At 40.5% G+C, this 22,632-nt stretch overlaps 2 protein-coding genes across 5 annotated transcripts; one reads left to right on the top strand and one right to left on the bottom strand.

Annotated features, from left to right (window-relative positions):
- Positions 1-490: 490 nt before the first annotated feature.
- On the top strand, positions 491-9,591 carry zgc:112083 (uncharacterized protein LOC550461 homolog). 3 transcript variants are annotated; one of them, XM_047820546.1, is made up of 10 exons: positions 491-749; positions 1,010-1,166; positions 3,265-3,491; positions 3,740-3,851; positions 3,950-4,102; positions 4,587-4,661; positions 5,139-5,259; positions 5,363-5,501; positions 5,608-5,732; positions 8,848-9,591. In XM_047820546.1, the coding sequence occupies exons 2-10, from the start codon at positions 1,016-1,018 to the stop codon at positions 9,248-9,250; spliced, it is 1,506 nt and encodes a 501-aa protein (XP_047676502.1). In that variant the 5' UTR covers positions 491-749; positions 1,010-1,015; the 3' UTR covers positions 9,251-9,591. The 3 variants fall into 3 exon arrangements, with proteins under 3 accessions (XP_047676502.1, XP_027029748.1, XP_027029747.1); XM_027173947.2 differs by having other exon boundaries at positions 494-655; positions 5,605-5,732; XM_027173946.2 differs by having other exon boundaries at positions 494-749; positions 5,605-5,732.
- Positions 9,592-9,756: 165 nt separating this feature from the next.
- auts2b (activator of transcription and developmental regulator AUTS2 b) lies at positions 9,757-22,430 on the bottom strand. 2 transcript variants are annotated; one of them, XM_047820545.1, is made up of 13 exons: positions 21,708-22,430; positions 14,451-14,764; positions 14,140-14,348; positions 13,858-13,902; positions 13,591-13,686; positions 13,253-13,324; positions 13,052-13,081; positions 12,889-12,960; positions 12,577-12,718; positions 12,216-12,296; positions 12,043-12,126; positions 11,738-11,924; positions 9,757-11,054 (listed from the first exon to the last, which is right to left on the bottom strand). In XM_047820545.1, exons 2-13 carry the CDS (start codon positions 14,542-14,544, stop codon positions 9,956-9,958), a joined length of 2,211 nt encoding a protein of 736 aa, XP_047676501.1. In that variant the 5' UTR covers positions 14,545-14,764; positions 21,708-22,430; the 3' UTR covers positions 9,757-9,955. The 2 variants fall into 2 exon arrangements, with proteins under 2 accessions (XP_047676501.1, XP_047676500.1); XM_047820544.1 differs by having other exon boundaries at positions 9,758-11,054; positions 14,119-14,348.
- Between the last annotated feature and the right edge of the window lie 202 nt (positions 22,431-22,632).

Below are 22,632 nucleotides of genomic sequence, written 5' to 3'. Positions count from 1 at the left end.
TTACATTTTAATTTGTGCTGACAAATTAATTATTTAAAAATGAGCCAGTTGATTGTTCTGTCCTTTATAGTCAGTGTGTGCTGTGTAGTGTCCTGCCTAGTATTTATTTTATTGTTACTGTATTTATTGTTTATTGTATTATATGTTCTTTTGCACTGATTTTTTTTAGAACTAAATTAAACCCATGATAAATGACATTTAAAAAAGCATAAAGTTTAGTCTAAAGTAAATGTTTCCTGCTCTCACACACCTGATTCAAATATAACAGTAGGTGTGTTCAGGCAGGAAAAACATACCGCGGTTTGGGATTTGATCTTCTGTGTCCGTATAACTAGCCTTTAACTTATTTAGATTTTTTTTAGATTTAACTTATTTAAATTCTTATTTAAACCCGCCATAAATACAACAGAAGAAGAAGCAGAAGCAAGGGAACTCTTATTTTGTTTTCATGCCTGATGACGCGATCAAACTGCGACGAAAAATCCGACCGTTTTTCAAATCGTTTGCGGCTGCCTATATTAGTGGACTATACGAGGCAGCCAATAATAACGTATTTACTCAAAATAGTGCACTTCTTATCCAAACCTAGGGGAATTGAGATTCGGCCATTATCCCGCGCCCAAGTTCAGTTTTAAGGAATGAGTAACAGTGTTCGGTTCGTGTTATCGAGTACAATTTTAACAAAATCTTTGTACTTTAAAATAAAAATAAATAAATAAATAAATAACATTTAACTCAGCCCATGAACAGTAAGAATTGAATTTGATTAGTGTGCTAATATATGGTTTAGGTTTGTTAGCTCAGCTCGTTGCGTATATGTTTATGTTATATGCCTAGAACATATTTGAGTTTTTACCTCGTTACTAAGATACCTCGTGACTAAGTTAATAAGTTACCACGTTACTAAGATACCCAGTTACTAGGTTACCTCGTTACTAGGTTACCTCGTTACTAGGTTACCTCGTTACTAAGGTACCTCGTTACTAAGTTACCTCGTTCCTTTTTTTAGGTTAACATGGCAAAAAAAATAAACCTCTCCGACATGGTGATTACATGCGAGTGGTCATCGTGTACATTTAAGGGCCACAGTATGGAGGAGCTGAGTGATCACATGTCTGTACATTTGAAGGAGCATCTTGGGGATGGGGACACCATGGAAGAGCTGGGTAAGTCATTTAAAGTCAAGAAATGGTACAGAAATTGTGTCTTCGTAGGTAAACCTACCTACATTTCAATTCAATTCAGTTTATTTGTATAAAGCGTTTAACAATTCAAAGCAGTTTTACAAAAGTATGGAAACAAGAGAGATAAAAATAGAAGTAAATACATAATAAGAAGAAGAAAATATAAGAATGAATATATACAATTAAAGTTTAAAATTAATTTTAAAAAGATTAACTTTAAATATAAGATACTATATATCTAACCTCTATCACTAATGAACAAGCCGGAGGTGATGGCAGCAAGGAAAAACTCCTTGAGAGGACATGAGGAAGAATCCTTGAGAGGAACCAGACCTCATCCTCATTTGGGTGAAAGTCTACAGTAAATAGTGTAAATGTAAATAATGTCCTTTCTACAACAGTTTATAATAGTGCAGCTGAGCGCTCCTGAGGAACTAATAGGTCATCGTAAACTCTGAGTTCAGCACAGACCTGTTTGCTGATAAAGACCAGACCGTACAGCTGACTGACACAACATTGGTTCAAAAGAAGGCATGACTGTCTTCATCCACAACAATCCCATGATACACTGATTGCAGCTCAATCCAAGGTGACCACCGGGCGATGAGACTCCAGCCAGCAGTTGTACAGAGTCACAGTTACCTGCATAGATGCATTGTTTTGGAATAACTGAATAGAGCACAACAGTTCCTAGGATAAATTTTTTCAGCTATCCTTTATGCAACCTAGCAGTGAAACAGAAGCACCAGACAGATGTTAGAACTTATGTGCTGGTTAATGTTCAGTACAGCACTGACACTCAGAGATGTGTGGGGTATTAGTGGTCATTAACGAATCAGGGGCATTTGGTTCTTATTGTTGCCCTGTACAAATTGAGCTGCACGATGTTTATTTTAGTGGCTACATCAACACATCCTCTTGATGTTTCATATGCAGGTGCATAGCTCTTGAAAAATGCGTTTTTATTGCTTTTTATTTATCACTGCTCAGTTTCTGACCACAGCATCAAAGTTAGATAAAGTTAGTTTTGGCCGCGTGTGCCAACAACTTACTCGGTTTTGTAATCCATAGGAGTCTCAGGTCTGTAGGGATTTCTACATTTTTTCATTTCATACATTTCATACTTTTATTCGGCAAAGTAAAACGTTGTCCACACGAAGCAAGCATGTGTTTTACTTCATTCGCTAAATCATACATGAGTAGAGTAAAAAGCATAATAATCATTTCCCTACACCACTCATTATAGAGGAACATTCAGGAAAAAAGTGGAACAACCTGATAATTAGTTCCAGATACACGTACATAACAAAAGTGGTTTAACATAACAAAATATAGTGTTATTGGTATTACTTTATATTCACGTTGCTATGCGTTACAACTCCTATTAATTTACGCAAGATGTTGGCTGATTGTGTTCATTGTGTTATTGGGGGGGGGGGGTGTTCGGTGCCATGCTGAAGGGCACCTCAGTCATGGTATTGCTGGCCCGAGACTCAAACCTTTCTTACAAATAACCTGAAGAAATGTGGGACACGTTTATCAAAGCATTTAGGTTGTGGCCTCAGTAAAATTGTAGAAAGGGTTGTTGAGAGAACTTGTTTAAAAACGTGGATTTCCTGCATTTTTGTGTCTGGAGCTGAATCGTTTAAGTCATGTTATAGACATCATAGGCGTCTTCCTGCTGCTGTGGATCATGGACATGAAGCTTCATGAACGTGGGAAGTAATCATCCAAATATTGAATACAACTTAGTGTTAGAGGCCTAATTAAAAAAAGTTAATACGGAAAATCATTTTTGTACATTGTTGCTTCTTTTTCTTAAGAAAAGGAGTAGATTTTTACAGCTGATTCATCACAGGTCTTATGCTGTTATAGTTACACTCTGATCACATGTGAAGTGCTGCATTAGCAAGATGCTTGCTCTAGGTATTGTGTTTTTCATTTAAGAACTTAAAAAGCAATATTCTACCCTCTGATTTTTGTCCCACTATTTTCTACATATCATGGCTTCAGGTGAGAAGTTGTTGATGTTCTTGGCCAGAAAAATCTCAAAACGCATGGTCTTTTTTTTCTCTTTCAGACGATTATCAGTGTTTGTGGCAGGGCTGTGAGTTCCTTGCTATGGGAAGTCCTAATGAGCTCATTGCCCATGCACACTTCCATAACTTCCACAGCAAACTGAAGTTCATCGGGACTCAACTGCTCCAGTCCCATCCTGAGCTTCCGAGCTGCTCTCAGGATCTGCACAGCAACAACCTGGTCACAGACATCTCTGAAGGCTTTGTGTGTCAGTGGGAACACTGTGATGTTAGTATGAGCTACATTTTCCTTAGTTCAATCTTATTTCTATAGAGCAGCTGATGTTGTCGCAAAGGAGCTGTACTGGAATGTAAATGTTCAGAATCAAAATGATAAAGATTAATGTTTCATTTATTCCTACTGAGCAAGCCAGAGGCAACAGTGGCGAGGAGAAAACTCCCTGAGACGATATGAGGAAGACGAAACCAGACTCAAAACTTTGGTTAGGGACTCAAGCAAATTTTCTCTTTCTGCAGAGTTCTTTTAACAATCCCGAGTGGTTTTACCGCCATGTGGACATGCATGCTCACTGTACGGAGTTACAGCCGCTTCCCGATCAACAGCAGGCTCTCTTCTGCAGCTGGAAAGGTAACATGCATGTATCAGACAGGGAAATATCAGCAGAAGATTGTGTTATTTTATTATATTTGCGTTCTTCTTAAGTTAACAGATTTGGTACGTTTCAGGCTGTGACGCCTTCTTTAAGATAAAGTATCGGCTGCGCGAGCACCTACGCAGTCACACACAGGAGCGTCTGGTGGCCTGTCCAACCTGTGGCTGCATGTTCTCCAGCAACACCAAGTTCTTTGATCACATTCAAAGACAAGCTGAGCCAGAGGGTCAGTAATTACAAGCATACTATACCGTTCCACAACTAGGTACAAATTAAGCCTCATAACTCTTTAAAATGTAGTTTGTTTGTTTTTTCCCCCTGAAAGTATCAACCTGAGCAACGAGCTCGTCCTTTCCAAAACAGCTTGTGTGTAAATTTCACAACATTAGTTTAAAAAAGAGATCATTCTTCCCATGATCTTCAGAAAATCCTCTAGAATATTCCAGATTTTATTGGCTTGAGAGCCTAAAATGGAGCTAATATTACATTTTACATAGTCTCTAATCAATGAGTGAAACGTTAGTTAAGGTAAATATAACAAGTTGTTGTTTTAATGATTCTACTCCAAGGTAACATGACGTTCTGAGAGTTATACAAAGGACAGAGAGTGAAATGTTATTTATCTGAAACATGCACGGATATTGTCGAAGTCCACTCTGACATTTTGATGTTAATTTTGCTCAATAACGTTTTCTGATTTCCTGTTTCAGATTCTCTTACATGTGCTCATTGTGACAAAGGCTTTGCTAATGAAAGACTGCTGAGAGACCACGTACGGCAGCACGGTGTGTTCACCTTCAGAGCATGTTAGCCTTTAGTTTATATCACGTTTTGGATTCTTTCTCAGTGATCAAAGTGATAGTATATAGACATATGGGATTGTGGTAGAAATACGGTATTACAGACCTCGAGATTAAACAACTGAGCTTCGAGTCTGGTGAATTAATGTGATGATTGAACATGGCAAGACAGTGCACGCTTAATAAGTACTCAAATAGACAACACTGAGGATGTAATTATCTCCTGCTGTTATTATAGTCTCCTTGGTGTTGCCGGAGTGTTTTGTAATTATATGTAAGTGTTACGTTTCCTGTCTGTGTAACAATAGGCAAAAATGCTAAATTGTTAGTTCAGAACCAGAAATGAGAACCACTGAATCAAAACATTTCAATGGGCATGCATTGTGTGAGCCTGGGTCCTTTATTTGTTTGTTTATTTATTTATTTATTTATTTTCTTCTTTCTCTTCCCATTTTTTTTAAGTGAATCACATAAAATGCCCACTCTGTGACATGACGTGTACATCCCTCTCTACCCTGAAGATCCACATCAAATTTCGCCATTGTGATGAGCGCCCTTTCCCCTGTGATTTCTGTGAGAGCAGGTAGTGTGATTATGTTCATCTTATTCCCCCACCTTCTATTTTTTGACCCATAAACCTATAAAAGCAAAAGGACTGGAGTGGATATTTTAATTTTGCTCTTCAGCTTCAAGAATCAGCATGATCTGAGGAAGCACATGGAGACCCACAACGAAGGAGCAGCGTATCACTGCACGGTAGAGGGATGCGGGTACTCTTCTCGCATGGCTCACACCATGAAACAGCATTATAAAAGAGTACACGAGGTTAGCCAGCTGGGGGCACCATAATCACAAACGAACCATTTTTCTGCCATTTCACATCTCAAGACGTTTGGATTTTAAACACAGTGTGTTATTACTGTTCCAGCAGGGGAACATGGTGTCCAGGTATAAATGTCATCTGTGTGACAAGAACTTTTCATGGTGTTACACTCTGACCCTTCATCTGAGAAAGAAACATCAGCTCAAATGGCCATCAGGACATTCCCGCTTCAGGTATGTCGTTTGCTTCAGTTGTTCGTATATTATACTGTTGTTCAATTTATGAAAGTACAGGTCCATAAAATTCTTCAGACAAGTAACTAACCTGACAGAATGGAGACAACAGTTACCCTTTAACGCTTTACCATCAATGATTCATTGACTGCTTATAAATAATGCAATTTGAATTGGCTATATTTAGTTTTATAGTGGCACATCACCACCACCACCACAACCAAAGATGATGAGACATTAGTTTTGAACGTGATTCAGGGAGAATGAAATCATACCTCTCAGTCCATTCACATTTAAATATACTGTTTTTGTCGTTGACTTTTTTTTTTTAATGTCATGTCATCAGTTTGATATAACCAAAGTTTAACTCGGTGAAAACAGTCTGTGAAATCTTTCCTCTTTCTGACTTCTTCATGTCTCGAGCTGCTACGTTAACTGTGTTTACTCAGTAGGTCAAAATTGGAGCCAAAGCATAAGCAGTACACAATGCTAGTCAGACACTAGGTCCAACTCTTAGCTAACCAAGTTGGTCATTCTTCATTCTGTGAGCACAGATGAGCAAAGTACAAAGTTATTAATATATAAAATCGTAAATTCCAGGCAAGTAATCTTTTTTTTTTTCCACCTTTTTGTCGTTTTTGAGTCATGATTGAATGAGCTCCTGTCTGCTAGCTAGCTGACGTAACTGACGTATTGTGACAAATATACTGGTAAACACTTTCCCTCATTTCCTCTACAAAATCTTTTTTTAAACTAAAAAAGATCTGCTGGTCTCCATGTTTTATTAGTTTATTTGTTTTTAGCTCTAAGCAGGTTACCCATTTGAATAGAGAAGTTCTCTTTTATACAATGCTAATTCTGTCTGCGGTGTTGGTTTAAAAAGGAGAGACTTGGTCATTTTACCAAGCTACTTCAAGCATGAGATAAGGACACACACAGTAAATCATAGATTGTTATCTTGTGTTAACTGCCTTGGTTTGTGATTTCGCTTGTGTAGAACATGGATTGCTAATAAATAGCAATGATAAGCTACAGGGCTCTCAAGTTTTGAAGACAGGCAAGAGTGACATTCTCCTACACACACACACACATACACACACACACACCGGCGCACCAAAAAAACCCAAAAAAAACACAAAACTGTTCCACCAGGATCACTGATTACATGTGTGTGTGTGTGTGTGAGAGAGAGAGAGATTATGACTGCTGTTGTTTATTGTAAGTGTTTGTTGCCTTTTTGGACTCATTTATTCCTGCCCGGTTCCATAGAGACTGCAGTGCAGACAGATACATTTTGTGTGCTGTGGAATATTAAATATATGATAAATAGTAAGTTTTTCTGCGTGAGAAATACAATGTGTGGTGGGAAAGCGTGAGAAAAGACCAAAATGCGTGACTGTCACTCTCAATGTGTAACACTTGATAGCCCTGGAGCTAGCTAGCACATCAAAAAGAGCAAGATACTGAAAACTACAAGGACCTTCTCACTGAGGGTCTGTTAGAACAGTATACAACAGAACAAGACAATGCTTTGCTACAGAGCTCTCAAGAGATTCAGAACCTTGGAAAAATAACTGCACCAAATCGATCAATGACCTCATCAATCATGGCTTTTTACTTATCGTCAAGTAATTTGGTTAAATTCTTGTAACGTACAGAAAAATAATGTGACATATATCAGAGTTAACTGATATCTTGTAAAATTGACAGAAAACGATTCATGTAAATAATTTGTGGGGTTGTAACTTGAAATGTACGTTTGGGTCATTCTCCGTTCACTTACTGGAGAATGGGTGGAGTTAAAATTGTATTGCACTCAGCCACTAGAGGGCGTCAAAGACACTTTGCCTTCACTTGTTATGCCGTTCATAGACACGCGCCACCAACGTTGTTAGAAACACCTGTGCACCTGCAGATTTATTCAGATAACCAATCAGCCAATCATGTGTCAGCGGCACAGTGCATAAAATCATGTTGATACAGCTGAAGAGCTTCAGTTACTGTTCCCATCAATCATCACAATGGGGAAAAATGTGATCTCGGTGACAAACTGGCAACTGTGGCATGATTGTCGGTGCCAGATGGGCTGGTTTGAATTTTTCAGAAACTGCTGACTGGTGATCTCCTGAGATTTTTACACACAAGTCTCTAGAGTTTACACAGAATGGTGCAAAGGAAAAAAGAAACTTTGAGTGAGCGACAGTATTGTGGGTGGAATTATATATATAACATTTTACAATTGTGCTGAGAAGAGTAGTATCTCAGCATGCACAACATCAGAACCTGCAGTGCATGGCAGATAAGAACAAGAATCTGAGACTAATATGGGCACAGAATCGCCGAATCTGGGGGGAAAAAAATCACCTTGTCTTTTGCTGTTTTTTTTTAATGAGACTCTGTTCATGATGGTGTCAGATTCCTGTTTGTGGCTGATAGGAGTGGACCATGATGCGGTCGCTTTTCTGCTCACCATGGTTGAAAAGAGACCTTATGAGAGTTATTATAGAATTCTGATCATTCTACTCTGATCCCTCTCATCGATAAAGTGTTTCAGCCTGCAAAGTTTTCACACACAGGATGCATTTAATTTCTTGCACCATCATCTAGAGACCGCTGTGGGTGAACATTCCAAGAGATCAGCAGTTTGTGAAATACTCAACCATCAACAAGCATTTTTTTCCCCTCACTCTCATGTGAAGATTAACTGAAGCTCTTAAGCTGTAGCTACACGGTTTTATGAATTGCCTTCAGTGTTGCCACATCTATACACACACATTTATCTATAAATGTATAGCTTGATAGAACAATATCAATATCGATACCACTTGTTGCCTTAGCCTGTTCTGATGAATTTACATAAACATATTGGATAATAAGCCGATAATACAAAATATTTTGGGGGGTTTTCTCTCAAAATGTTCATCAGCTCCGATACAATGTTTTTCAATACTTTACTGTATTCCGGACCTGGTCTGCATCTGATGATTACTGAATATACAATTTAGAATAAAAATATTATATAAAAAATACCCATTGAAGTGTTGTCCTTTTTATATAGTCATAAATCATATAGTCATGTCCTGTATTTGACTAAATATCTCTTTATGATGAGCAGGTATAAAGAAGATGAGGACGGCTACCTGCGCCTGAACATGGTGCGTTTCGAGACCGTTGAGGTAACAGAAGAGCTAATAAAGAACATGGCAGAAAAACGCACACCTCGCAAGCTCTCGGGCTCGACTTCTCAGACTAAGAGACCAGCGCTACAGGCAGAAAGCATGAACGATGTTCCAACACAGTCTTCCTACCCCTCGTCTTCATCCTCCTCCTCTTCCATGACGGTGCTTATGAATGACAATGACGGTGCGGTAAAGGACAGAGCACCAGTGTACTGTATACTGAGCACAGTGACGGAGATGAACGGGGATCAAGAGAACACATCAGACTCAGGGAGGGAGTCGGGGGCAGTGAGAGCGCTGGCGGCTGTAGCTCGAGGGCTGGGTATGGACGTAGTGTGAGATGTTACATCTACAAATCACTGCAAACCACCATTACTGTTGTACTGCATCTAATTTAGTCTTACACAAGCAAAGCAAAAATATTTGGTTTTTCTTAGCAGGTTAGTAATTTTAGGCTGCTTAAAATTTCCTCTTTAAATAATTACAATTGAATTTATAACATGAATTTATTGTTCCACTTGGGAAACTTTGGTTTTAAAACTGATTGTAGATTCACATTGTAGACATCCATCTGCTTTTTAAATTGTTTTAGATGATGCGTTGTATTTACGGGTTTTTACAGAGTGTTTATAATAGTCATAAAACAAATGTGTTTAGAGAAATTGAACATGTAGTCGGTTTACATTAACTGACAACACTATTTATTTATATTTATTTTTATTGTAAATGTTGCATCAATTGTCTAATGTTGTTAACTCAATATTAATCAAACCAAATAAATAAACAAGTCTTTTTTCTTAAAATTCTTTTAATTTTTTTCACAAAAGAAATGATGTGCCAGTTGCCTGGTAATGAATTGAGTAGCGGACATTGGAAAAAAAAAACTCTGAATCACCACTGACACTGCAATTAAATGAAAATCTAGACTTAATCTGGATCCAGGCAACAGCCCAGATGCTTTTGCCCCTGTACATTTCCATATTTATCACATATTTGACATGAAGTGCTTGGCTCAGCCTCAGCGAGGCTTGCATTATGTCCCATTCATGGTGCCTCGATATTTCTGTCCGCCAGTGGCGCAGTCCGTCTGGGAGAAGGAGGCCGCATGGGTATTCCAGGCAGCAGAGGGGGTGGAGGGGCATGCATGTAGCCTGCAGGAGGCAGAGACTTGCTCAGAGGGCCGTAGGGTGCAGAATGAGGCAGTGCTAGGCGCGGGAACAGCGGGCTGGCATAGGGTCCGGGCAGGAGGCCGGGATGTGCCAGCTGGGTCTCGAGGGTGGCGTGGTGGTGTAATGCCAGCAGGCGGCTCCTCTCGCTCTCCTCACGCAGCAGTGCCAGGCGATGGCGCTCCTCCAGCTGGCACCTCTGCTGCTGTTCCAGCGCCAGCGGGTGGAGGAGTGGCTCGCGTGGGTAAACACGCTGCAGTGGGTCGCCCCTCAGCAGCAGCTCCTTGGCAACAGGGTCTTTTTGAGATATGTCCAGACCACGGCTCATACACCGAATTGGATCCCAATGCTGTGGAGAATATGGAAATCGCTCAGCACCACACAGTGGGCTCATCCCAACAAGCGGTGATATTAAACGAGTCCTTTCCAGGCCATGTGGAAATCCTGTCATTCCTAGAGGCACAGGAATGGATGACATGGGCAAAGGATGCATGCCTGGGGTTCTTCGGTCCTGCACTGGTTTCTCCAAGACTTTCAAAGGTGGTTTGATTTCAGGAGAGTCCTGATTCTCTCTCCTCTCCTCCTTCACTTTAACCTGGACACTCTTTGTGTGTTCAGTATCCAGTCTGCTTCTCTTTGCATCTGGCTCCCACTGTGATCCATCACTACTGCGTCTTTCAACTCGAACCCTTTGTTGCTGTTGGGACAAAGTGTCCTCAGAAGTAGACTTCTCCTCTGTAGGACGCTGGTCACCCTTAGCAGGTTTCTCCTTCTTCTCTTGCTGGCTGTCCCTGTGCCTCTGATCCTCTGTTTCTCCACTCTGAGTGGGGGGTTCTTGGGACTGTACTCTTTCTCTGGCTTTGTCCTTGTCTTTTGGCTCAGGAGTGTCTATAGAAGACTGTACTGTTTGCTTATGACTCTGTGGGCTTGAATTAGCAGGTGACAGGTGTCTCATATTTAACTTCTCTTTTGTGTCCCTGCAGAAAGGAGGTAAAGCAATGTAAGCAAACGGGAAGCAAGTCTATTTATTTTACAAACAAATATTTATATGCATAAATATTCTGTATTACTGCTGTATTTTTCTTTGTCTCAAAAGTGCATGCAGGAAACAAATGAAAAACACTGTGGCCAAATGTTTGTGGACACCTGAATGCAACATGTGATTCGTCCCCAAACATCCTCTTTGATGACACAAAGTTGAAAGCACACAAATGTCTAGGATGTCTTTGTATGCTGCAGGTTAACAATTTCCCTTCAGTGGAACTAAGAGGCCCAAACCTGTTCGTGCAAATGTTCATGTGCACAAAGCAACACCTATGGAAACATATTTTCAAGGTTGAAGCGGAAGGACCTGAGTGGCCTGAAATGAGCCCTGAACACAACTCCACTGTAAACCTTTAAGATGAACTGGAACACTGACTGCACCCCAGGCTCCCTCACCTGACTATCCATCACTAATGGTATTGTGGTTGAATGGGTTAATCCCCACAGCCATGCTCCAAAATCTAGTGGACAGCCTTCTCAGAAGGGTGAGGATTAGTATAACAGCTAAGGGGAACTAAATCTGGAATGGGATGTTCAACAAGCCCGTATGAGTGCCTTCAGTGTCTATTTCCATTAAACAGAACAGATAAATAGAAAGAAAAAAATAATTTCAGACCTTTCGTGCTCTTCTTTGTTCAACCCAAAGTCTCTCTTGTCCATTACTCTTTCAAGTTCAGGGGGCTGGGGCCAAGCAGGGGGTGTAGGAAAAGAAGAAGGTGTTTGCTGCAGCCTGTTCCAGGGCTCCTGAGGTCCTGCTGAAGATTGTGCTGCTTTACTGTCTTTATTACCATGTGTAGAACTTGCTGTTTGGAGCAAAGATTTCAATATTTTTAGAATTGGTTTTGCAGACTTACATCCTACAACACCCAGAAAGGCCTATAAAATCGAACAAAAAAAAAAAAACAGGTTTTGATTACTTACTTATTGTGGGATTTCCAAGCCCTCCGAATGCTGTGGAGCTCAGTATTCCCAAACCTCCATATGTTGGTGGCTTACTCAAGGGGTCTACATATTCAGACAAATACAATGTTTAAATGAGTGTTTACAATGATACCTCAGAATTAAACAATAATCACATGGGAACCCAGTCTTACCATGATGAGAAGGGGGGGTATGGAGATTGGTGTGAGGGTGAGGTAAGTATCCATAGGGAGAGACCGAAGGGTGTGTGGAACCTGATAACAGAACACTTGTCAGTCATAATTATTATAATTAAAAAATATTTACTATAAATATAAGATGTTTTTATTTATTTTGCCCAGATCATTTTCCACGTCTGGTTCACGGAACAGAAAATTGATCATGAGATCAGTTCATCTAAAAATGTTGCACAGCTAATGTGAAAATTTTGTTACAGATTTATTAGATCTCCACTAAATACTGCTATTATAGTAAATATCCATAATTTCTTTTCTGCTTTTGTGTCACTGCATTTAACAGAGCCTCATGACTTACCAGCATTGGAAAAGATAGTGGAAGGGCGGGGTAAGTCACGCGGTTGCTGGATAATTCCTAAGAGGCCTGAACCAGAAGGTCGACTCAGGAACTCTGGCTTCAACCCAAAGTCTAGCTTGTGTGGCTCATTTTGCATCTGCTTCTGAAATGCACACAGACAAGAATGGGGCTTAGTGCTCTAGTAGCTATGACAGAAGCCCAAGATCAGTGATCTGGTAAACACAGATGGAGAAAGGCTGAAGGAACAATAGCTTCCAAAACAAACATGATAAGAGTCATGCTACAGTGCCAGTGTTTGATCTGCTAACATACCTTTATTTTCTGCTGATGGTGGTACACCTGCCATGCAATGTGAACATGCATCGCACACCATTTCCCTGGCTTCTGTATAGCAAACACAAGGAAATTACTGTATTTCCGATTTGTACAGATGGCTGAATAATGCTTTATCTGTGGGAAAGCATGCAGCTCTTACCTTTGGTGTAGGACACGCAGAGTCCAACAACTGGAAAACAATAAGCATAAAACATTATTTACTTACTGTCCACTTTTTTTTATTTACTTTATATCAGCTTCACTGAAATTTGTTCCTCGACAAATACATCGTGTAATAGCCGGTTTCATCTGAACGTTGAAACTATAATTCGATACACAATAATATTATTTGAAAGCTTACTCTGGATTCCTTCTGTATTAGTGGACGGGGCATTGCTCCCGGTCCGGGAACAACATCGAGCGGGTTGGAGGCCTGTTGTAACAAACAGGTAAATCACACAGGTCACACAAAGCACACTGTACCATGGAGTATTATAAAATATATTTAAAAAAAGTAAATCATTTGCAAAGTCAGCTAGTCGATAGCATTAATCACAGAAAAGGCTTTTAATATTTAATATTTTATAAGCACTACCAAAGATAAATATAGACAAGTGTAATTTTGAGCAAAAGGATCTTTTATTAATATTCTACAATGGTAACTTGGTCTGTAAGTATGTGTATGTGGAGCTGCATTACCTTGGGCTGGAAGGCTCCCTGTAGAGAGCTGAATATCCCGGTTGGGGGCACCATGGGGGGCATTCCCTGCATTACTGGAGGATAGGACTGAAGTAACTGTAAAAGATGGTGGAATAGTGGGTTATTAGTCCATATGGTGAGTGAGAATGCGATTTTTCTAACTACAAATACAATTTTAATAATGAACTGAAATGAATGAACAGAAAAATTTCCTGATCTAGTCAGAAGTGAAAAGCCACTATATTTAGAATGAAAAGTAAGACATACGTTGTGCCTGTGAAAGGAGTCGACCTTTGGTGGGTATTTGTCAAACTGGAGAGAAAAGAAGAAAATGTTAGTCTACAGACCGAAAAGGTTCAAATCCAATGTTTTTGGTATCGATATACAACAACAAAACCATTAAAGCGTCCCTAATATGGAACCAATAACTATAGTCACATTAGTCCTCCAGTGCAATCAAATTAAGTGATACATTTATAAATGTGACCAATAGGAGAATAAAACACAGCCTCGTTAGCTCATCCTCACATGTCTGGTGGTGGTACGCACCAGGGGTGCTACAGGGCCTGGCAGGATGGCCGGATGAGGGAAAGGGGTGAAGGTGTGCTGGTGTGTGTGTTGGTGTGTGTGCTGGTGCTGGTGTTGGTGCTGGTGGAACTCGGTGCGCAGGTACGATGGAGCAGCCATAGGAGTTCCTCTATCCACATTCTGGGAGGCCAGGAAGCGTGAGTTCAGCTCTTGGCGCAGAAGGTCCTGCTCTGTAATTTCAACAATAATGCACACTTAGCTTAGACAATTTTTCACAAATATCCACACATTTGGAGTGTAAAACATGTAAATAGAAGCATGCCGTGATGTACCTGTATAGGGACCTGCAGGAGAAGAACCGGGCACGGCTAGAGCATTTCCTGTTAAGAGTGGAGGAGGAGCTAAGGCTGCAGTTGGAGAAAACATGGTGCAATCCTGCTGATCCCACAAGCACGGGGGCTTTTATATGACAGCTTTTACTTCGGAAGTTTCTCCTGCACAGTTAGTGTGCAAAGATGTTTTATGTTTTCCTGTGCTTTCTTTTGCTACCAGGAAAGAGGACCGAACTTTAGTCTTCCTCGTGTAAAATCTCCAAACCCAATTTCGTCTGGACTTTTATCTGTAGTATCATTAACATCACTGATATCTGCAAGAGACACAATGAAATCTTGTCAGTACAAACATTTTCTGTCCTTTAATGCAACTTTGCTGAAGTATCACAATTTATACCCCTAGTGTTTATTGCCCATCTCTGTGGACTAGTACTGGAACATAAATTCATCCAGTGTTGTGAGACTGCATTATGGACAATAACCTAATTTAGAACGAGGCCACTAATAATCCACTAATTACATTTGATAGCATGTTGTTCCAAGAAAGGATGTTGGTATAATGCTATCTGTTTAATGTTGTTAAACAGGGCAGAGCACATTGCAGTAATGCAGCAGGGACAAAAGCAACAGAGAGTAGGGTATGGCAGGGAGGGCCATGTCATTTGAAAGAGCTAATAAAGCAGGGGTTAAGGAAAATAAAAGCTAGCCTTTCTGCTTTTATTGCGGCACCTTTTCCATGACATTACGCTGCCGTGCTCTTTTAATTCTGCTGCACTCAAAGTAAACCTAGCATTTAATGGCTAATGTTGGTGTCACTTTGACATTTACTGGACCTTCCCAGGGGAGCGGCAATAGTGAATGCAAATGGGGCGGAGGCCTGAAATCCCAGGAGGATTGCCGATGTATACAACCTGCAATTACCTCTTTTTGAATGCCACTCATGCACATGAAGATAAGCAGTAAATCTCTTTTGTGTAGGGCTGTCAATTCGAGCCTTTTTCCCTCCTGGAGCCTGTTGTATCTAGAGTGAAAGGTCTTTTGAGAGGTCCATAATGGATGGTTAGGCTCTCTTAAAGTAAAGCTCCTTTTGGGAAGCACCAGGGGTCCATGGAGGAGGGAGTAGTAGGAACAGCTTATTCCTCCTCTGCAGAGCGTCGCTTCTCCCCTGGTGAACAGTTTGTATTGAGCAGGGTGATGCAACCACAGGGGGGTGAGCATGGTAACGCCAGGAAGAACAGCAGACAAGAGCACCGCTGCCTCAAGGAACATGCCTTTGTGCTACAAAGCACTTGAGATATAGACCACAAAATAATCTTTAGTGCACCTTTGTGTAATTGTGGAGCTGGTGGATTTGTGGTGCTTGTGTAATTGTGGCGCTTGTATAAGTGTGGAGCTGGTGGATTTGTGATGCTTGGGAAATTGTGGAGCTGGTTGATTTGTGGCATTTCCAAGGTTTAATAAAAGAGATGATTGTACAGAAATAATGATATATTGTTCTGTTATGGCTCTTGCATGTTTAATTAAACCCAATCAGGGTTTTATATATATATATATTTACTTAATACATTGTGAGCTGATGAGCTGCATTTTTCTGCTTTGTTCAAACCATTTAAACCTTTTAAATTCAGTTCTATGCATTTATTTCTGAAATCAAATACTGACTGAAGCATTACTACAACCATTTTAGACGTTTAGAAAATTTGATGCTGCCACTTTCCTTTACTGAATTTTCGGATTGTGACTCTAAGTGCTTATTTCCAGTTTGCGTCATGGTACATTAATGTTCCTTTGATGAAGGTTAGGTATTAGGGTTAAGCTTCTCAAGCTGTCAGCCCACCAGCAAATGTGTCTTCCTATTTCAATCGGCGCCTCTCTTGTCCAAGCAGTTTTTGTCATTCATCAACCCCATTACTGAGCTAAACCTCCCAGGCATGCTGAGTCTAATGGCCTAATCCCTCCAATCACACAAAGGTGAGATTAGCTGAAGGTTAAATACTCTTGTTCTCTACATTTTTGTCTTGCTTAGAGTGACAGGAAAATCTTGTGAAGGAGCCATTGCAAGAGGTTTCTGTGTACACAAAAGAAAAGATTCAGAGGATTCAAAAATGGTCTGAGGTAAAGCCTGCGTAAAGACGGAGAGGAGAGTAGAAAAGTGTTTATGCTGGCAACAGTGGACAAGGGACAGCCTGTAAAATCTCCTGCTACATGGTGGTTTGTGGACAGAACTGCCTAAGTGCAACTGGCAAATGACCGAAACAGAGAAACAGTTGTTCTTGCACGCTGATAGTTTCTCATGTTGCTTTTAGTTTAGCTGTGAATGAGGCCCAGTCAGCTAAAGGGGCATCTGGTCCAGAACTGTTCTCACATATACAGCAACATATGTCCAACATTTGAGTATAACATGAAGTTACTGCATTCCAGTGCAGCAGACACTTTCCAGTATTTATTTTACAAGCAATAAAATAACCTTTGATCTACAGTTCATAATATTTAGAGAACAGGACGAAATATATCAGAAGGTAAAGAGGAGAATATGTTATGAGACACACAAGGTTTTTAATTTAGTTAAAATCTATACCTTGGAGTCCTCCACAGATATCTACTGCAATACAAACTTTACATCTTTGCAGAGCTGCTGCTTTAAGTGCGGAACGTCTGCAGTCCAGCTAGAGTGTAACGAGCTGGGTTAATGAAATTTTCCTCCAGTGGATTTCTATGTCTCTCAAATAAGGCACCAGGGAGCTCTTTCTGTATACTCTACTTCTGTCTGAAAGTTCACTGTCTGTGGTGTAGGGTAACACACAGTCTAAGCGAAGACTTCCCTTATGTCTCTGCCTCTTTCTCTCTCTCTCTCTCTCTCTCTCTCTCTCTCTCTCTCTCTCTCTCTCTCTCTCTCTCTCTCTCTCTGGCAAGAAAACACACTCCCCCAACACTAAGCCTGTTTGATGGAGAATGCACCACAGAACATTACTAACGTCAATCACAATTTAAAAGGCACTGAGTTCTTACACACTAAATTAAATAAGAATTTTCAAACATCGTTTTCAACACGATTGTACTATTGTTATTAACAGACTATCTAGACCTGAGAAAACTTTGGCTGCATTCAACAAAACATACTGGGTTACTTGAGCAAGACAGCCTTGGCATCGAACTTAATCCCTTTCTCAATGTACTGTGTAAGACAGAAGACTTTGAAAAGAACACATGAATTGCAGCAAGCAAATTGGTCCATGCCAGGAAATAGGTGAGTGCGCTGGCATTGAGCTCTTCCATTATTTAGCGGTCAGGTTTCTCTCAGTTAGAGATTAGCGGCAGTGATGTAGGGCGGGCATGCACACAATAGCTGTCAATGCCTCTGGGATGTGTCGTGCCGCCTGCTTCCTAGAAACCAATCCCCCTAGTACGCTAGTATAACAATCTGCAGCCCAGAGGACCCCAGGGACTCCCTCCACTCCTTCCTTATAATGGATGGCTTTAAAGAATGACCTTACAAATGAGAAAGGGCTGGGCTGCTTCCACAGGCCCAACATGACGAGCTGCTGCAGTTGCGGCTCTAACGTGTGTGTGGGATCTTAACCCTCGTAAGTTAGGTAGTCAAAGTATTTATTTGAGCCGCGCTGAAAGCTCCCGAATGAGCAGCTGTCTTGCTGATCTCTCAACAGAGTCCACCTTGGCTGCACACCATCGCTCCCTCCCCTTCACTGCTGCCTGGCTCAGCTCAGGTTACCACGAGAACAATGTGAACCCTGTGCAGGCTCTGCAGTCTCTCAGGATCCATCTGTACTAACATTCATACCTATGTCTCTGCTGGACTGAGAATTAATATATCATGCAGTGGCCTTGGATGGGTTATTTCCTATGCATCATCTATGAGCCAGTTGCAATTAAGTCTACACTTAAAGCTCTGCCTTCTTGGCCTGGCAACAGAAAGCTTTTGTGAGCGATCCCTAATATTAAATTAAAAATAGATGTTATTCTAGAGTTGTGGTAAAAAAAAAATACATTTGTGGCATTGTACCCTGTATCATATCTTTTTTTAAATGTAGTTTTTGAAACGTATACAGGACAAATTTGAAATCATGAGATATTTGGGGATATATATATTCCAGGTTACACATTTAAACATAACAGTTTTACTGCTGTACATATTTGCACCGATTCCAGTATGAGTAGGCCATTCATAGCCTTTAAATGAGGTTTGACATTCCATTGCATGTTGGTTTTTCCGCATTAAGAGCTCTGGCTATGAATCTGTAGAGGCCAAATGCCTCACTTTCTTGGAATGCCTCACAATACTTCTTGGAAAATTTAGAGCCCTGAATGTGCAGGAAATGGATTTTGTATCAAAAGCTTTCAGGCATATTTATAACAGGCTTTCCAAAAGTCCTTTGCAAAGACTTTTCTGTTGACAAAGTAATAAAATAAAAATAGAATACACAGGCTACCATTGGTTTGCAATAACATTAATGGTGTCCATGTCAGAACACATGATATTTCAACACCTTAAGCAGGACATCATGTAGAAACATTGTGAGCCTACATGAATGTGTACATTCTGCATGTCCTTTTAATAAACATAGATCACAGTAGTTACAAAGGTGCAAAAACCTTCGTCCATGGCCAGCTGCCACACAATGTGAGCAATTCCGAAGCTGGGGCCAAAAAACAGTTCCACAAATAGCCGCTCCAGTTATTCCAGGCAGTGACAAGGTAAGACTTCTGCGCTGAGGGAAGCTGTCAGCATTTGACAGCTGGGTTTCAGCCAAGTGGATGAGCTGCAGTTTAGCTCTGCTGGGACCTTATCTTACTTTAAATGGTACCTCAGCAGAAGCGCCATACCAACAGCACAGACACATATCCCATATCAACAACATGCTAATTTAACTAGGCCACCACCAACCAGAGCATGAACCCATGACTTTTAAACCTTTTAAAGCTTACATGCTTTAGAGATCAGTGCTATCGGTCACAGAGCGACTAACATTGCTCAGTGACGCTGTTACAGTGGCTGCACCATGTGATATTAGATATCATAAACCAGGGATAATCAAACTGGAGTCATACAACTTAGGCAGTAAGTGTTACATCACTAAGACTATATTTGGTAAATAGTTCTCTATAGATTGCTGTTTTAAGCTAGGTAATCGTCACAGCTGTCCTTTTGAAGTCTATTCCAAGAACTACTTTAAGGAAAATCGGCTGTAACTTAAGAAAATGCCCTTTAACTCAAGTGCACTATGATAGCCCAAAGGCGTTGCAAGACTCAAATATACCATATGATGCAACTGAATAAATCTATGAAAAAATAAAATGCTTTCCAGTCAGTCTGGGATCTGTGTCCAATTATAGAACCTGCACAATGGCATTTAGTCACAAGGAAGGTTTTTAATGCCTCACACCTCTGGCATTATCTGTTAAAGGAAGGTATCGGCATTCACTAGCATTTCACGTGGAGCTCTGGCTCAGCAGGTTGATGGTCACCCCGACCTTGGAATCCCAACAGGCCTTGCTTTCTGTGTTTAGGGTCACAAGCCAGGCTTTGGCTCCTGCTGACACATGTGCTAGACAGCACCTTTTCTAAAGCACCGTCTCTAATTTAAAGACCTAAATACCATTAACCAACACTGGAGACCGTATAACCATAATCTTTTTACGTTCTTAAGTGCTTTGGTTTTCACAGTCTTAAAGAGCAAAGCTAACACAAAGCAAATGTTAATGTATTACCTCAGTGGTCGTATTTTACCTCTTATGACTGTCTATTAAATGCATTTTAGTAACTGCATTTATCAAAATGTCATGAGTAACACAGTCTCTGTAACCTTCACTAATGTTGACATGATTCATAGTAATGGTTCTGTCTTCCAATCCAATTATTTTAGCGATTACTAGCACACACTTGGCTTACCACACACACTTCCTTAAGTTATCAGGACACTAATTGGTTAACAAGATATTGCATTTTGCAGTCTTCTCCTTGGTCCTTGGGGATTTCTCACCATGCCATCTGCTCAAAGCTAATAGGAGATATAACGTTTCTATATTTCAGCAGCACTCAGACACACAATAACATTACAGATCTGAGATGATTTGAGTGAAATGGAGTAAAGTCTGGCGTCTGAGTTAGATTTTTCTTTTTTTATCAGAACAAGAATGCCCATGTTTTATAAACTTTGGGAGACTTTAATAAGTTGTCCAACGAATAATCAATCTAATGGAACATTATTATAGCAATGTCAACACACTAGGACTTGTTTCACAAGCTACTGGAATATTAAATGTCTCTATAAAACACATGACATATACTAAGAAGTACCATGTTTACAGCTTTTACTGAGTGCTCTGGGCCTCATAAATTACACTGAAAAGAACATCCTGAAAGGAACAGGGTAAATAATTGCACTTAGTCAATTTGTGTTGAAAATAACTTGCGTTTATTTACGGTTAAATCTCAGCTAAGCTGTCCTTGGTTAAAAAGAATCAAAAGAACTCATCATGGTGAGGAACTACTAAAATGACCTTGCCATTAAAGGATGTTCAGGTTATAACAGGGCTCTTGTCTGCTGCAGAGGTTATGACAGTTTCAAGTAATTGGTTTTACGTGATATTTTAAGCCACGTAAACGTGATAGTTTGACGAGTTGTGTGTATTTCAGTCTATCAAAAAGCAACTGAGGGTTCTTTCTTCTCATATGGTTTGATTGTATGCAGAAAATCGAAGAGAAAACTCAGAACAATAAGTTCGGATATTATTGTAATATAATGCATTGTCACATTAAGTAAAATCCAAATGATGTTCTGTCTGGGAAATAAACAGAAATGTGTTGTTTCATAGCATTCTCCAGAACCATGTACATGGATTCATTTCATATTAAAACTCTAATGGTGTGCATAGGATAGATAGATAGATAGATAGATAGATAGATAGATAGATAGATAGATAGATAGATAGATAGATAGCATACTGCCTGGTAATAACATAGAAATGGTATTAAATACAGTTGAAGGGTAATAGTTAAAGGACATATATGAGGTTTTTTATTATTATATTTGTTGTTGTTGTTGTTGTTGTATAGAACAGTTGAGTCTTTATTGGTTAGCAGTTATAACAGTTTATGTCAAGTAAACAGTGAAGTAGGTTTGCAGGTCTGATGTTGGCAATGAAACCTCTTTTTCTTTCAACGTGTTTCTGTCTATTAAAATCCCGATGTTTTACCGTCTAGTTTATTTGACTGAAGCCATTTTGATGTTTACTTACCGAATTCACAGACAAAACAGTACAAAGAGGGACATGACGTTCCGCCTGCTCCTCTTCTGCGTTATAATCCACAAACACACAACAAATTCCAACAAAGTATATATTTATTCTCAATCCTTCCGTGCGTCTTCCCGCGTGTGTGTGTCTGTGTGTGTCTGTGTGTGTGTGTGTGTGCACGCGCGCGCGCGTGCGTGTTTTTGACTGTAGCCCACGTAGCCACGAGTGGAGAAAGAAAGTTGGTGTGTTGGGAAGGACAAAAGAAGCCGCTCAGAAGTCGGAGAGTTTCCGCAGAGCTACGAGACCGTTAAACGACTTTCCCCGCTCTTTTATTCCTCGGATTTAGCAGGATATTAAGACCGGGAAACGGCGTTTATTACCACGTCCATTGTTAAGAAAGCTCATATCCATTAAAAAAAAAAAAAAACATCAACAACAACAACAAAAAGGATCCCTGGAGTGGCGCAGGCTCGGGTTTCTCCCAGCTCGCTTACAAGTGAAACAGATTAAATCCGGGTCCGCTGAAGATGAAGATGATGAAGAAGCAGCAGCGCGTGAGGCCGCCCTTCTTTTACGCGAGGGCGCGCGCGCGTCCAACGCTTAAGGAAGCGCTTTTCCCGCCGAAGCGCGTCTCCGCCACGCAGGTAGGCAGCACGCGGACGAACGATCGATCGCTGAAAAACGAATGCTGTTCTGCACTTCCGTCTCGATCTCCACCCTCAGTAGTGCACTTCCCTCCCTTCCTCTTTCACTCCCTCCCTCTTTCACTCCGTCCCTCCGCCCAACAGGGTGAAGGCAGCGCAATACACCGACCAGCACAGCAGACACCTGCTCCGAGTCATGCCCTTTATCCCTCACATAACACACACATACACACACATTATTTAGCTAACCATCCTTGTAAGGACCGTCCATGTGAGGACCGTCC

This window comes from Tachysurus fulvidraco, chromosome 11 (genome assembly GCF_022655615.1).
Source record: "Tachysurus fulvidraco isolate hzauxx_2018 chromosome 11, HZAU_PFXX_2.0, whole genome shotgun sequence".
NCBI lineage: Eukaryota > Metazoa > Chordata > Actinopteri > Siluriformes > Bagridae > Tachysurus > Tachysurus fulvidraco.
The sequence above is the reverse complement of the archived record's forward strand: the minus strand, read 5'-3'. Positions and strand labels throughout refer to the sequence as shown.